Source organism: Chelmon rostratus, chromosome 10 (genome assembly GCF_017976325.1).
Source record: "Chelmon rostratus isolate fCheRos1 chromosome 10, fCheRos1.pri, whole genome shotgun sequence".
NCBI classification, from domain to species: Eukaryota; Metazoa; Chordata; class Actinopteri; order Chaetodontiformes; family Chaetodontidae; genus Chelmon; species Chelmon rostratus.
Window position 1 is genome coordinate 28,255,001 of NC_055667.1, and position 15,361 is coordinate 28,270,361.

Sequence of the window (15,361 nt, forward strand, 5' to 3'; positions counted from 1 at the left end):
GCCACAGAGGACACAGTAGAAACAGAGGACACAGAGGACACAGTAGAAACAGAGGACACACAGGACATAGTAGAAACAGAGGACACAGAGGACACAGAAGCTGAGTTTGAGGACGTGATCACTCCTCCAATGTGAGTCATTTTGCATTGGTTAGTTTTGGGATCATTCTGGTTTAAGCCTTTTAAGATAAGATAAGATAAGATAAGATAAGATAAGACACAGACAGATTTTAAGTTAAGATCAGATTTTAGCTCTGACTGTGTCTCCTGTGACTAACTCATCGGAAGTTTCCTGGTCAGTGTTGGGGGGGGAATTCATCGATCGATCAGTGGATAAACTTACATTTCTCTGCCTCCGTCTTCTCCCGGTCGGCCACCTTCTTCTGTCCCACGCAGCTCCTGTACCTCATCTCCCTCAGCATGGCCTGCACCTCCCTCATCTTCCTCTCCCGCTCGCCGTCGTCCTGCTCCGCCTCCGTGTCATTCAGCGAGGAGCGGTTCGCCATCTGCATGATATCTGTGGAGGCGTCACCAATAAAAGACCCATCAGCTGGTCTGTGGTTTTTGTGAGGTGAGACGGCAGCATAAAGAGAAAAACAGTCTGTGTTTCAGCGGATCATCATGTTTTCACTCTGAAGGACTGGCGGTCCTCCGTCCTACCGTTCAAGTTCACGGTGATGTTGTTGATGAAGGACAGCAGGTCTTGCGCCCTCTGGTGCGCGTTGGTGGTACTGTTCTGCAGGTCACCGACCCTGTCGCTCATCGCCGTCACCTGAAAGCAACACAACACGAAACACTGTCAGTCCTCCGGGAAAACAGACACATGTCTTCTTTCTTTGTGCAGGTAATTATTCATAACACAAGGAAAACACAAGTTGTTGCTCTTTTACAAACATGAAAGGCAGAAGATATTATCAGAAATGTTGTTTATTGAACTCTTCTTACTGTCTGTGTTGTGTTATAGAGAAGGGCTGAGACATGTGAGCAAAATGAATATCTCAATAATTATCAGAGCATTGTGTCTTATTATCACTTTATACTTACAGAAATGTTCTGAAAACACAGGAAAAAGGTGATATTCTGTTTTCTACAATCCTAGTGTTGATGATCTCACACATTAGAGAACTTTATTTAAACATTAGAATTTCAAACAATATCTTGGAGAGAATTTTGTCACAGTTAAATAAAAGAAAATCATCATTAATATGTAATTATGAATTCAGATTGCTCGAGAAAGTGTGTGAGAGAGAGAGAGTGAATGTGTGTGTGTGTGTGTGTGTGTCATGACCTCACCTTGTCCTGCAGCTCATTGATGTCATCGTTGATATTCGTGATCTCAGCGTCCAGCATGTCGGCCCGACTCCTGCTGTCATCCAGCGTGCTGTTGTAGTTCTCTATGGCCCGCTGGAATCATGGGAAAATGAGTTAAGTTTAACTGCGTGCGTGCGTGTGTTTGTGTGTGTGTGCATGTGTGTGTGTGCGTGCACTCACAGCCATGTCCTCCACAGACTTGTTGAGGTTGTGCAGCTGAGCCCAGGCCATGGAGCTGGCGTTCAGACTGCTCAGCTGACCGGCGACTGAGCGGAAGCTGTTGTTCATTTTGTCCAGATCCTCCAACAGGACGATGACACAGCCGTCACACGCTGCGAGACAGACAGACAGTCAGACAGACAGACAGACAGAGAGAGAGAGACAGAGAGACAGACAGACAGAGAGACAGACAGAGAGACAGTCAGACAGACAGAGAGACAGACAGACAGAGAGAGAGACAGTCAGAGAGACAGTCAGACAGACAGAGAGAGAGACAGTCAGACAGACAGAGAGAGAGACAGACAGAGAGACAGTCAGACAGACAGAGCGAGAGACAGTCAGACAGACAGACAGAGAGACAGTCAGACAGACAGAGAGACAGACAGAGAGAGAGACAGTCAGACAGACAGACAGAGAGACAGTCAGACAGACAGAGAGAGAGACAGACAGACAGAAAGAGAGAGACAGACAGACAGACAGAGAGACAGTCAGACAGACAGAAAGAGAGAGACAGTCAGACAGACAGACAGTCAGAGAAACAGACAGTCAGAGAAACAGACAGTCAGACAGACAGACAGAGAGACAGACAGTCAGACAGACAGACAGAGAGAGAGAGACAGAGAGACAGACAGACAGAGAGACAGACAGAGAGACAGTCAGACAGACAGAGAGACAGACAGACAGAGAGAGAGACAGTCAGAGAGACAGTCAGACAGACAGAGAGAGAGACAGTCAGACAGACAGAGAGAGAGACAGACAGAGAGACAGTCAGACAGACAGAGCGAGAGACAGTCAGACAGACAGACAGAGAGACAGTCAGACAGACAGAGAGAGAGACAGACAGAGAGACAGTCAGACAGACAGAGAGAGAGACAGTCAGACAGACAGAGAGAGAGACAGACAGACAGAAAGAGAGAGACAGACAGACAGACAGAGAGACAGTCAGACAGACAGAAAGAGAGAGACAGTCAGACAGACAGACAGTCAGAGAAACAGACAGTCAGAGAAACAGACAGTCAGACAGACAGACAGAGAGACAGACAGACAGACAGACAGACAGAGAGACAGACAGAGAGACAGACAGGCTTCCTGATATTTTGTTCCTCCTTCAAACATGATGAATTTTCACTGTGTGTGTGTGTGTGTGTGTGTGTGTGCGCGTGTGTCACTGTGTGTGTGTCACTCACGTTCACAGTGCACGCCGTGCCGGCTGTCCACGGGGACGCTGTATTTCTGTGAGCAGGTGTCACACTGTTTCCCGGTCATCCCGTCAGGACAGCGGCACTCTCCTGTGCGGGGGTCACACTGACCTCCTCTACAGTCGCACTCTGGGGGGGGTGACACAGGTGTTCACTAAAAACATGTCCACGTGTGCACGAGGCCTGATTTTAGACTGACTTTAATAATAATGATTAAATAGAAGCTCCAGTTGAGGATCGCTGGAAATGTTCGGATGCTACTTGAGTTCTGCTGCTGTTGCTAGCTTCTAATGCTACAATGCTACTGATGCTACTGATGCTACTGCTACCTGCTGCAACCAGACATCCATCTTTGTTTACAGATGCCTGAGAACTCAGAGATCCAGGAGAGGCGACCACATTACGTCTGGTTTACCAGCTTCCATTTTATTTTAGAACTGAGTTGTCTTTAAAAGCTCGTCACGGCCCCTCCCTTTCTCATGCCGTCTACCTGACCTCTGAGTGGGATATGACCCAGGACGAAGACCGTGAAGTGATGTGTTAATAAAGATAACTATCATTATCGTTGTCACGGTGCAGCCGTCGTGCAGCTTGCAGGCTCTGCAGTGTGTGGCTGTGTGCTGTCACTCACTCCTGCAGCCGTCGGGGCCGTAGTCCCAGTGTCCGGGGGCGCACTGCCTGCAGTTCGGCCCGTTGACTCCGGGCCGGCAGGCGCACTGACCGCTCTGAGGGTCGCACGGCCGGACGAGAGCCGCAGAGGCGTCGCAGTCGCACTGACGGCAGCCGGCGCACGAGTCGAAGCCGAACGAGCCGTCCTGGGAAACAGAACAGGTTCAGGCGGGGGTCCGACAGGTGGCGGCTCACCTGGTTTGTCTGTTTGTCAGACTCTTACCACACAGCGTTCACAGCGCGGCCCGGTGACTCCTGCTTTACAGCGACACTCTCCGGTGTGAGGGTCACATGACTCGGTGCCACATGGAGAACAGTTACACTCTGTGTGAAGACGACAGAACACACCGTTACACACCCGCCACTTACTGCTGAGCGAATCACCGCCTTCATTCTTCTTCATTTAACAGAAGCTGAACTCACTGGTGCAGTTTTTGGCGGCGATGGCGTCTCCGTAGTAACCAGGTGCACAGGTGTCGCAGTGAGGCCCGGCCGTGTCGTGCATGCAGCTGAGACACTCGCCGGTCAGCGGGTGACAGTCGGTGAACAGCATGTTGGGGTCCGTGTTGCCGTGGCAATCGCACAGCTGGCACTTGCTGCCGAGCACCATGGGGTTGCCGTAGTAACCGGGGGCGCACCTGTGGTAGAGGCCAGAGTTTAATGACGCAGCAGAAAACTGTGGTTATGCAGCTTTTTCTTTATCTCACCTCAGTTTGTTAAAGACATATTTCTTATATTTATGAAAGAAACAACAGCAAAGTTTAAATCTGTAAAGATTTTAATGACATCATGAAATAAAATGATATTTTATAATATTGTGAGATATCAATCAACAATCCAGTAAATTATTAAATTCTCATAAAAGAATACAATGCTCTACTGATCTCTGGGAAACTAGATAATAAACCTCTAACGTCTGTATAGTGAAGGTGAGCACAGCTAAAGACTGGTTATTTTGTAAGTAAACATCAAGCCTGTTCTTCACCTGCGACATACTTTCTGCACGTTCTGACATTAAAAAGAGCTTTTCTCAGAGCTCTGTGTTTGTCTCAGCGACACATTTCTGTGAGATCTGGAGAGATCTGGAGCAGATTAAGACGAGCAGTAAAATCAGGCTGAAACATGAAATCTAGCAGCAGCTGCTCTGATGTGGACAAGCATCAGTCCATCAGTCCATCAGTGACGTGTCAGTGTTGAAAATGGGGACAGACAGGAGACGACTGCGCTCATGATGCATCATCTTTTCTTATTCAGATTTTTGCATACTGCTTCTTACTTACACTGGAGTATTTTCACAGTGTGGTATTAGTACTTTTACTTGAGCAAAGGATCTGAATACTTCTTCCTGCACTGACTTACTGCATGTGGACGTACTGAGTGCAAACACACACTGTGTTCAAATAGAGGCCTGAATATATTAGACACAGTAATTGAAAAAAAAGAAATCAAAAGCTTTCCTAAATGAAGAAGGGAATATGGATTAGAGCATCAAGATTTTTACATGTATTTACAAGTCAGAGACTATTTTAATAAAGAAATAAAGCCAGACCTCCCAGAATGTGGGTCACACACATATTTTTTGGTATTGTACCAAAATAACAAGATACTGGAATGATGTGTGGAAGGAGATGAAAAAGATATATGAGCTGCCTAAAACGTGCAGAGTACTATACTTTAGAAATGTAACTCGAGAAAACATCCAACACAGAGACTGGTATCTGATTAAGATTTTACTGGCAGCTTCCAAGACAGCCATCACAAGTAAATGGTATGAAGAAGACCCCCCTACTTGGAGTAACTGGATGGAGATCATTGATGAGATCCACGTTATGGAGAGACTCACACATATTAGAAAACTGCAACAATCATTATGCGAGAGCAGATGGGAAAAATGGACCGTCTACAAAAAACAGCATGAAGACTGAAAGTGATTAAACTGACACTACGTTCTGTTTGTGTTGTTTAAATGAGAAAATCAATAAAATATAAGTTTAAAAAAAAAAAAACACACACACTGTGTCGAGGAGGTTGTTTACCTTTCGCAGTGTGGTCCAGCGTAACCCGGCATGCACAGACACTGCATCCTGTCGCTTTTCTGCACACAACCCTCTGCGAAGCTACACACACACAAACCAATATTACTACGTCTGTTTCAGTGAGACATCAGGGGTTTGTCAGACAGTAAAACTGGACTGACTTGTTGGACGGGACCCTCAGCGGGCAGGGACAACTGGAGCATGACACCGCCTGTCCGTCAAGAGTGTTGTTGCCCAGGAAACCGCCCTGGCACCTCTCACAGTGGTCACCGGCTGTGTTGTGCTGGCAGCCCTGACGGTCAGAGGGGAAAACAACGGCTGGCGGTGAGTAATCTATGAGCGGGTAGGTGACGATGTGAAGGCGGAGAGGAAGGTAAAAGAGCGATCGTTGGAAACTCTCACCACACAGAGTCCAGATCCGTCCAGACACCGGTCAGAGTGTCCGTTACAGTTACAGGGAACACATTTCCCCAGAAACAGGCCCACCGTGTCTCTGTAGTAGCCTGGAGCACATTTCTACAGACGGGAGACAGAAGAGTGAGTCAGGGCTGATAACAGATGATCGACTGATGGCTAACGTGTTCAGCTCGTTCTGGATTATATTCTCTGCTTCCAGCTTCTTTATTCAAATTGTTTCTATTGAAAACAGAATATTTTTGTCTAAAACTCAACTTTTTTTCTTGTTATATTCTGGATTTGATCAGATCTGAAAGGTGTTTTATAACTTTCTTCATATCGTTCAGAACATGTTCTTCATCAGAACGACAACTCGCTTCAAAATAAACAGACGGAACCAAAAAATCTGAAGGTCTGTGAAGGCAACACGAGGCTAATCATTTAATAATATACGACCTGGACAATCCGTGGTGGTCTCTCACCTGACACGAGTCTCCCAGGTAGTTGGCGGGACACATGCAGATCTCCACGTTGTTGGCATGGCGACCGGCAGGCAGGTTCTCGGCACCCTCCAGCACGGCGCCGCGGAGCGACACGGAGTGAGCCGACTGGGAGTGCAGGGCTCGGATCTGCAGAGACTCCAGACCAACCAGGACCATCATCAGCTCCTCCCGAGAGACAGAGTTACCGGTCTGAGCGTGACGGAAGCTTCCCTGTGAGGAGGAGGAGGAAGAGGAGGAGGAGGAGGAGGAGGAGGAGGAGGAAGAGGAGGAGGAGGAGGAGGAGGAGGAGGAGGAGGACATCCTATGATTCAGATTTTATCTCGTAGCATCAAGGACTAATTCGTCTGTTCTGACAAACATAATGCACGTAGATCTTCAGGTTCTTATTGAACTCACCTCCACCATGTGAACTATTCCCAGGTGAGGCTCCTCAGGTGAGGAGTACTCCCTCTCCATGAACACCAGGGTCATCTGGTTTCCCTGCAGAGGACGAGAACAGGAAGTGTGTGACTGACCGTCTGTTACTGTTTGAGTATCTGAATCGAGGCTCAGGTGATGCGAGCGTGCGTTTGGTACCTTGAGGATAATGTCAGGCCTGGAGGCCTCTGCGGGCAGAGACAACACGTCGCCTCTCATGGGCTGAGTGTGGAGACGATACCTCAGGTAACCTCCGTACGATGACACCTGGAAGGTGGTTTGATGAGACATGAAGATGAAACACACAAACATAAACAGAACAAACAGCGATGAGTCAGAAAGGCTGAAATAAAGCACGAAGGCAGACACAGAGCTTTAATCTCATGATACTAATCCAGACAACAATGGATTACATTCAGACTGAAACCAGATCCAGGACCTGTGCTCTGGTTTCTACAGTAACCGTGCAGGTTTCGGCAGAGCTGACATTTGAAGCTGCTCTACGAAGCGTAACGGGACTCGGTCTGGGAATTAAAACGGCACCGTCGGCCCGCCGACTCACGCTGGCTCAGTCCCACATGAAAGCTGCCGATTCCAACGTGTAGACGAAACACTGATCTGTATCCAAACGCCTCGTCTGAGCCCCCGGATCATCAGGTGAGATACGTCTGCCTAGTTCAGGTGTGCTTGTGTTGTGTGCTGTTTGTACTGTTTGTACTGTATGCTAAGATAAGCTAAGCTCCAGGCTCCTGTCTCCACTCTGAGTCAGGGATTGAAGGTTTGTGAAGAGTGTTTCAACAAAAAGGCTATAAAAGACATGAAGAAACACCAGGATACACACAAAGACACATTCAGAATAGAATAAAGATGAAGTGAACAGAAAAACAAACAAACAGGAAATTAGCTTCAGCGGAGGACGAGATATGAATAAATCAGAATTTAATTTAATAAAAAGCAGTTGTCTGTATTAATGCAGGAATCTTTTCCACTCTTTCATAGATTCATGATTTGATTGTCACATTCAGACTGTTCACCAGTCTCCTGGATCTTAGCTTAGCTTAGCTTAGCTTAGCATAGAGACTGGAAACGGTGAAGCAGTCTGGTTCATAAGGACCTCTTGAGCTCATTAACTGGCACGTTGTATGTGTCTTGTTTAATCTGTGTAATTACGGTTTAAGGGGGGGTTTATGTGCTGATCCAGGCTTGATGATTCCCTCTGCTTCCAGTCTTTATGCTAAGCTAACCGTCTGGCTGTAGCTTTATGTTTAAAGGGATAGTTCGGCATTTTACACATTAATCTGTATGGCATCAACATCTACAGTCTCGTGCTCTCACACTGACTTCGCCCCCAAAGTGTCCTCTGAGCCGAGATCTGGCCACTTGTGGTCAGTGCGAAAGTAGTTCCGGTAGGTTTCCTGGGGCCAGAGAAGGCACACGTTTTTCCTCTCAAAACAGCACTCATTCGAATCAGTGATTTATTTGCATAACAAAAGACGTCAACCACAAAACGTCACACCTCGTAATCGTTTGGGTCTAACTTTATCCCAATTGCGATCAATGCGCGCAGGCGCCACTATACGTGACAGGTAGCTAAGCCAGGTGTTTCATTCACAGTTTAGCGTTTGGAAAGCTAGTTACACCATGTCTGACTACAGCAGCGACGAAGAATATGATTTCAGCACACAACCAGAAGGATATCTGTATGAACCCGAATATACGGATGCAGAACTCTATCAGATGGAGGTAGAACGGGCAGAGAGAGAGAGAGAGATGGCGAGCAGAGATGTGGAACGTGAAATCGGGGCCGCAGCTGCGAGACCTCGAGTGACTGATACAAGGTGGTGTACGTGCAACAAGTGCGAAGTTATGCAGACCGAGGTTGAGTGCTACTGTTGCCATGAATGGGACCTCGTAATGCCTCGCATGCAGGACCTTTCCATTGATGAGGAGGTTGGCGCATCAGCAGCTGTCTGCATCGCCAATAACAACGACTTGCCTGCAATCCTGAATGCTGGTGTCCTCGAGACTTTTTTCCACATCCCGAAAATAAACTGGAAAAAGCGCCCCAAACCTGCTGGACCCGATGGCCAGTTGTCTGCAGAGTGAGTTTTTGTCTACATGCTGTTATTTTGATGCTATTGCCTTATACCCTACAGTAGGCCTACAAGTGCTCAATTGTAGCCTACACCGAGTTGTATAACGTAGAAGTACTCTTACAAATGTTATTACAACACCAGCAGCTTGGTATTGTAGTTGTAACAACGTGATAGTATGGGTGTTGTCAATAAAATAGTAAGATAACTTCTACTTTTTACAAAGCTGCTTGCTTCTATGGCGTTATATTGTATTATTCTGAGCCATGCAGTAGGCTAGTGCGACCTACAGTCATCACATCCAACATTGAATGAATCTAATTATAGTTTTATACATACCATGTCATGGGTGGCACTTATGAATATAAATACATAATGTAGTGCATCCCTAAAGTAATTTATGTTCATTTCATCATCATACTTGAAGCAAAATTTACTTCTGAGCATCACTGTGTCTCAATATCAGCCTACTCATGAATGCCCTTCAATCATAAAGCAAGACCTACCTTATGCATATTATGTCAAGAGAGCTCTAAGGGTTATGTCGCCGTGGCCCAAAGTGTACTCATAAAGGACATTTTCTCTGAGATGTATAAAAACACATAAGGATACCTATTTCACAGTAGCCTGAAATGCTGGTGCATAAATAAAGATACCTTCCTGACAAACTGCTGTGTTGTCAATTAAACAAAATGTGTTTATATACAACCATAATAACTATGCAGTTTACTCAATGTTGACACACTTCATATATCTAATGTGCATAAACTTATTTTCTGTTTGCATTTCAGACAGTACAGGCTGGTCGCCTATCGCATCATAATGGAATGGGCTCTGAAAGGACAGACGCTTGGTCCTGGCAACAGAAGAGTTCTTCCCTCCTGCGTGGTGGCGCTAATAAGAAGAACATATCCATCACCAAGTGGACAATATGCTGGTTTCAAAGAGTCAAATGATGCACTGCAATTGTTTTAGAATTTTAAAAATCAAAAGCTTTACTGTGAATTTCTTTTTGACGTGCAATTTTCTAAAAATACAAAACGAATGTAAAGACACAAATGTAAATAAACAATGTAAATAAACACACTTCTATGACAATATATGTATATACAGTCTCAGTCATCTTTCTCAGTGGCAGGTGTCTCATGAAAGCGTGATTTGTGTGCTGAAACCAATTCAGCCTTGTTTGGCTTTGGTGTTGGGGCAATGTTGGCTGGTATGATGACTGGAGGATGTATGTGGAAAGCTGGGTCTCCGAGCTTCACATTGGTGTCAAGCCGTCATTGGATGACCTTCTCCACCAAATCTTTCGGGAACTCCTGTGTTGTTGGCTCATACAGTCTTCTTGCAACCCACTGATTTGACTGCCGTGAATGGAAGACATTATATCTCTCTTGTCCTAGGAAAAAGGAAACGGGGGCGGGGGGGCGCACACACAAGATAGGATGGTGTATGATCATTATATATGAAACTCAATATGGTAATGTGTGTCCTGTGATGCTGTGCGAATTCTCATTTATGAGCTTACAAATAGGTATCTCTAAAATAGAAAGGCAAACTAAGATGTAATTCATTTGTATAACATTTTTTACATTTCCTGGGGAAAAAAAACAGTTATATAGAGTTTTCAAAATGGTCTTGGTCTACTTTTTACTCAGATAAGTAATCAAGAAACATTATCTGTTAGCAGGCAATGTCTAGCAGCTAGACTACAGTCTGATTTCAGAAAGTGCCTGCTTCGACTTCTCATGTCATTTTTTTGGACGGATTTCCAAATTACACGGGCAGGGTGCATCATTTGTCCCAATGTCAGAAATTCTTCTAGTAGCCTACCAAATTTTAAAATGTGACAATCTGAAAATAAAATCTGTGGAATTTTTAGCTCAAACATATGCTGGGTGCTGCCGTTATTTCTCCAGTCTAGAATCTGACAAGGGTAGCTTTATCTTCATTATGCTAGCCAACGCCGTCATGGACTTCTCGTACACGCATAGAAACCATGCACATTCCACGTAGTAATTAGTTTCTGACCATTGTAATAACAGTGTAGCCAACATATTATGTATGTGAAACATCATTGGTGACATGACACCGATAGATGAATATGTTTCACTCACTGAGATAGAATATATCTCAGTGCTTGCACTCGCATAGCCCGCGGTGCATCACCAGAAGACTATACACGGATGCTATAGAAAATATGTGGTACAATTTTGTTTACCTGGGGTGCAGGTACAGCAGTGCTCTTCAAAATACGTCTCTTTGTCTGTCCTTCTGGAAGTCGTCCTCGCTGAAGTGGTCACTGCACACGCGAAGCTTTCTCATCTTCGGTAGTTGGGTGAGCTCCACGTTCAAGCCCAGAGAAAAGTAGCCAAAGTCTCCTCAAAGCTACATTCGTCGAAGGGAATCGGTGGAATGTTTGAGGAGACCCACTCTCATCTTTGTTGGTACAGCCTGGATATGCACAAGTGCGCACCATGTCTCTATCTCGTTTTTCCAAATAAAGAATAGCCGGTGGACTTCTTCTCTCTCTCCTTCTCCTAGCTCTAAAACTAGCTCGTTTGCGTTGCGTCGTCTGCACTCTGTAAACACCATCGTACACTGACGAGAGATCAGTTGGCTCGCACACAACGGTTAGCACTGACAGCGCGCATTGATCGCAATTGGGATAAAGTTAGACCCAAACGATTACGAGGTGTGACGTTTTGTGGTTGACGTCTTTTGTTATGCAAATAAATCACTGATTCGAATGAGTGCTGTTTTGAGAGGAAAAACGTGTGCCTTCTCTGGCCCCAGGAAACCTACCGGAACTACTTTCGCACTGACCACAAGTGGCCAGATCTCGGCTCAGAGGACACTTTGGGGGCGAAGTCAGTGTGAGAGCACGAGACTGTAGATGTTGATGCCATACAGATTAATGTGTAAAATGCCGAACTATCCCTTTAAAGCAGACACGTGAGAGAGGCATCGATCATTTTCATCAAGCTCCGAGCGAGAAAGCAAATAAACCTGTTTCCTAAAATCAAACATCACATTCAGACAGAAGATGAATGAACAGGCTTTTATCCAGTTCAGGTTCTTCCCCGAGGAGGAAAACGATGACAATCAATCCTCCGTCTCTCTCTACATGAGCCATGTATTGGATTTCATAATCTTTTGTCTAATCTTCTCCATTTGATGGAGTCACACCTTTCCATCCATAAGAAACATCTCAGTCAGCTTTTAACCAGCAGATGCAGATTGATTCGGTAAACGACCCCCAGCTGCTCATCTCCAGCTGTGTTAGGAGCACAGACACTGAAGGTGGTGACACTGTATGTGTGGAAACATCTCATCACGAGCTCCAGTGTATTTAATAAACTGTCACTCGTTGATCTCTGCAGCACAAAGATCCTCCTGCGATGCAGGAAAACTCGAGCTCATGCACCGTGTGGGTCGCTGCTGAACGTGAAAGCAGTGGAAGTGTGACCCTTTCATGATGAAAGCTTGGTTTAGACAAACGAGATGATGCCAGTGATGGGGTCAGACATGTTTTCACTCCTTCTGTCTCCTCGTGTTCGTTCTTGAGTCTTTCTGTTCTGTCTGTTTTTACATATTTTCGCAGTATTTGATGTTTGCACCGAGTGTCTTTTGCCATGTTTTTATGTTGTGTTGGATCATTCTGACCAGCCGCCTTGTGTCTTTATATTTTTGTCATATTTGTACTTTGACACTGTTTTAATGTTGTTTTTGTTTACTCGCATTATCAAACTCTTTTGCCTCAAATGGCTCGTGAGCGATGAGCAAACTGTTCTGACTGAATTCACTGAGTCTCTTCTTCTTCTTCTCTTTCCCTCCACCTTCACGGGTCTTACCTTGTCTCCCAGGTAAGTCTTGGGTGCGTGCCAGTGGAGGTCCTGGTAGACGTCCGGCACGTCGCTGAGGTCCGCCTCTACGAGGTCCTGACCGGGATACACCGCCACCGCCACTTCCTGTCTGTCTGCTCCGAGCAGCACCCAGCCCTCCATGTTCATGATCTGCAGGAGAGGAGAGCGACGCAGAAGAGCGAAGACGTGAAAAGCTCAAAGTCAGTTCAGATACAAGAGACACCAGAGGACATGAAACGCTTTCACTCAGAGTGAGAACCATGACGACAGCAGCACAGGTGAGTGAAACATCCAATATCTACTGCTGATGAATCGATCAGCTGATCAACAGCAAACAATCAGCAGCTACGCTCATAATCAACAAGTTGTTTCAGTCATTCTGCTGTTTCCAGCTCCTCGGTCATGATTATATTTTATATCGGTGTAAATTTCTGCAATTTCCCAGCTTGGGATAAATAAAGTCTATCTATCTATCTATCTATCTATCTATCTATCTATCTATCTATCTAAATGGAATATTTTAAAGGTTTTGGATTGTTGGACCTTTAAAGATGTGAACTCAGGCTCTGCTGTTTTCTAGAGAAAATAATCTTCATAGTAATAACTGTTCAGTGCTGCTGGTAACAATAAGGGCCTCAGTGGATCTGTGTGGCTGAAGCACAGGCCTGAAACAGTCGTTAAACTTCTTATAAAGCAAAATCAATCTCTAATTGGACCTTTTTCTCTGTTAACTGCATCACAATGACTAAAGAAGCGTCACCATCATCAACAGCAGGATGTTACTGCACAAAGCTGATCAGTGGACCATCAGTGGACGGTCAGTGAGGTCTGGAAGCACAAACATGAGTACCTCAGTGCGTCTTTTGTCAGAGCTGCGGCAGCGGTCGGTGGCTCCGAAGCAGAAGCAGCTGGTGCAGCCTTTCGGGTTGGTGGGGTCCAGGTGGAACGTACCAACTCTGCACTGATCGCAGCGAGACCCCTGGACGTTCTCCTGTAGGTTGAGGCGCAGCAGGTTAGAACACACTGCGAGTGCACGGTGTGTGTGTGTGCGCGCGTGTGTGCGCGTGCGTGCACGTGCGCGAGTGCCCACCTTGCAGAGACACTGTCCTGTGAAGGAGTCACACACGTCCTCCTCAGTTCCCGCCTCGTTGCAGTCACATGGCCTGCAGTTGGGGTAACCATAGAAACCGGGAGCGCAGCGGTCACACTGACGGCCGACGATGTTGTTTTTACATCTGGAAAAAATAAGTTATTAATGTTTGAATGAAGCGACAAACTTTGACCTTTATGTGCAGCAGAGTAAATCTTTATCGCTTCCAATTATCCATCACAAATGTCTGAATAATGATAAATACTTTACACACACTGGTAGCTGTGTGTGTGTGTGTGTGTGTGTGAGTGTGCGTGTGCGTGCGTGTGCGTGTGCGTGCGTGTGCGTGTGCGTGTGTGTGTATGCCAAATGCTGGCAGCCTTTAGGCAGAGAAATATTTTCACCTTTACATCCTCGTCTTGTCCAGACAAAGCTGACACATTCCTCTGTGTGTGTGTGTGTGTGTGTGTGTGTGTGAGATTCTGTGGATGCCTTGATGTTTACAGCGAGACAACATGGACAGACTTGGAGAGGACAGAGTTGGCAGATGGTTTAGAGGACAGTAAAGACAGTAAAGAGACGGGGGGGACATGTCAAATCTCAGCTGCTTAGAATTAATGAGAAAAGCAACCGGAGTGTCTTTAATGGCAGAGAAGAGAAAGGCTGTGTTCATTAACGTTCAGTCATCGGGAACACGTTAATTTTTACATCCACGCTGCAGCTGACTGGACCGTCTGTGTATCAGGCCGAGGGTCACAGCTCGGACAGCTTGTCGTCTCTTAGCGACCCCCCTGTGCTCTGAGGTTGCTGTCGCTCAGGATCGATAGTTCAACATTTCAGGAAATAAACAGATTCGCTTTCTCGCTAAGAGTCACATGACATCTGCAGACGTGAGATCATGGACGAGGCTGAGGACAAGGACGAGGGCGAGGGCAAGGGCGAGGACGAGGACGAGGACGAGGACGAGGACGATGACGATGACGATGACGAGGATGATGACGAGGCTGAGGCTGAGGACGAGGACGAGGCTGAGGACGATGACGAGGACGATGACGAGGCTGAGGGCGAGGACAAGGATGAGGACGATGACGATGACGAAGACGAAGACGAGGACGAGGACGAGGATGAGGACAAGGACGCGGCTGAGGATAAGGGAGGGGACGAGGACGAGGACAAGGACGATGACTAGAGGCTGAGGACGAGGATGAGGACGAGGCTGAGGATGATGACGAGGACAAGGACGATGACGAGGATGAGGCTGAGGACAAGGACGCGGCTGAGGACGAGGACGAGGCTGAGGACGATGACGATGACGATGACGATGACGAAGACGAAGACGAGGACGAGGACGAGGACGAGGCTGAGGACGATGACGAGGACAGGCTGCTGCTGTGTCCTTGGCAGTTCTCTGGAGAACCACAGCTGACTGAGACAACACGTTCTCAAACCTGCAGCTTCCACACACACAGACAAGAGTCGGCAGGTAAATCTGGCCAAACAGAGGCAACCAACCCTGGAAGAGTCAGAGCCAAGATCCTGTCAGGAGACTGAAGAGAAGAGAAG

General features: G+C 46.5%; 2 protein-coding genes across 2 annotated transcripts in view; one reads left to right on the forward strand and one right to left on the reverse strand.

Moving 5' to 3' along the window:
• The window catches only part of lama5 (laminin, alpha 5), a 90,923-nt gene that overhangs the window by 14,989 nt on the left and 60,573 nt on the right, over nt 1-15,361 (reverse strand). Inside the window, exons 36-52 of the mRNA XM_041945610.1 lie at nt 13,799-13,943; nt 13,559-13,699; nt 12,697-12,858; nt 6,909-7,016; nt 6,729-6,812; nt 6,312-6,542; nt 5,836-5,949; nt 5,595-5,725; nt 5,434-5,514; nt 3,821-4,035; nt 3,621-3,721; nt 3,360-3,543; nt 2,717-2,857; nt 1,491-1,642; nt 1,293-1,403; nt 660-771; nt 343-516 (exon numbers count right to left, since the gene is read on the reverse strand). Of these exons, the coding sequence (XP_041801544.1) occupies nt 343-516; nt 660-771; nt 1,293-1,403; nt 1,491-1,642; nt 2,717-2,857; nt 3,360-3,543; nt 3,621-3,721; nt 3,821-4,035; nt 5,434-5,514; nt 5,595-5,725; nt 5,836-5,949; nt 6,312-6,542; nt 6,729-6,812; nt 6,909-7,016; nt 12,697-12,858; nt 13,559-13,699; nt 13,799-13,943 (2,387 nt within the window). The remainder of the gene's footprint in view (nt 1-342; nt 517-659; nt 772-1,292; nt 1,404-1,490; nt 1,643-2,716; nt 2,858-3,359; nt 3,544-3,620; nt 3,722-3,820; nt 4,036-5,433; nt 5,515-5,594; nt 5,726-5,835; nt 5,950-6,311; nt 6,543-6,728; nt 6,813-6,908; nt 7,017-12,696; nt 12,859-13,558; nt 13,700-13,798; nt 13,944-15,361) is intronic.
• On the forward strand, nt 8,192-9,856 carry LOC121612607. Its single transcript, XM_041945613.1, has 2 exons — nt 8,192-8,851; nt 9,634-9,856. The coding sequence occupies exons 1-2, from the start codon at nt 8,391-8,393 to the stop codon at nt 9,815-9,817; spliced, it is 645 nt and encodes a 214-aa protein (XP_041801547.1). The 5' UTR covers nt 8,192-8,390; the 3' UTR covers nt 9,818-9,856.

Excerpts from the sequence above, each read along its gene's own strand:
- LOC121612607 (XM_041945613.1), top strand. The coding sequence starts at position 8,391 with ATGTCTGACTACAGCAGCGACGAAGAATATGATTTCAGCACACAACCA. Across the intron at positions 8,852-9,633 it reads GATGGCCAGTTGTCTGCAGA|ACAGTACAGGCTGGTCGCCT; the intron begins GTGAGTTTTTGT and ends TTTGCATTTCAG.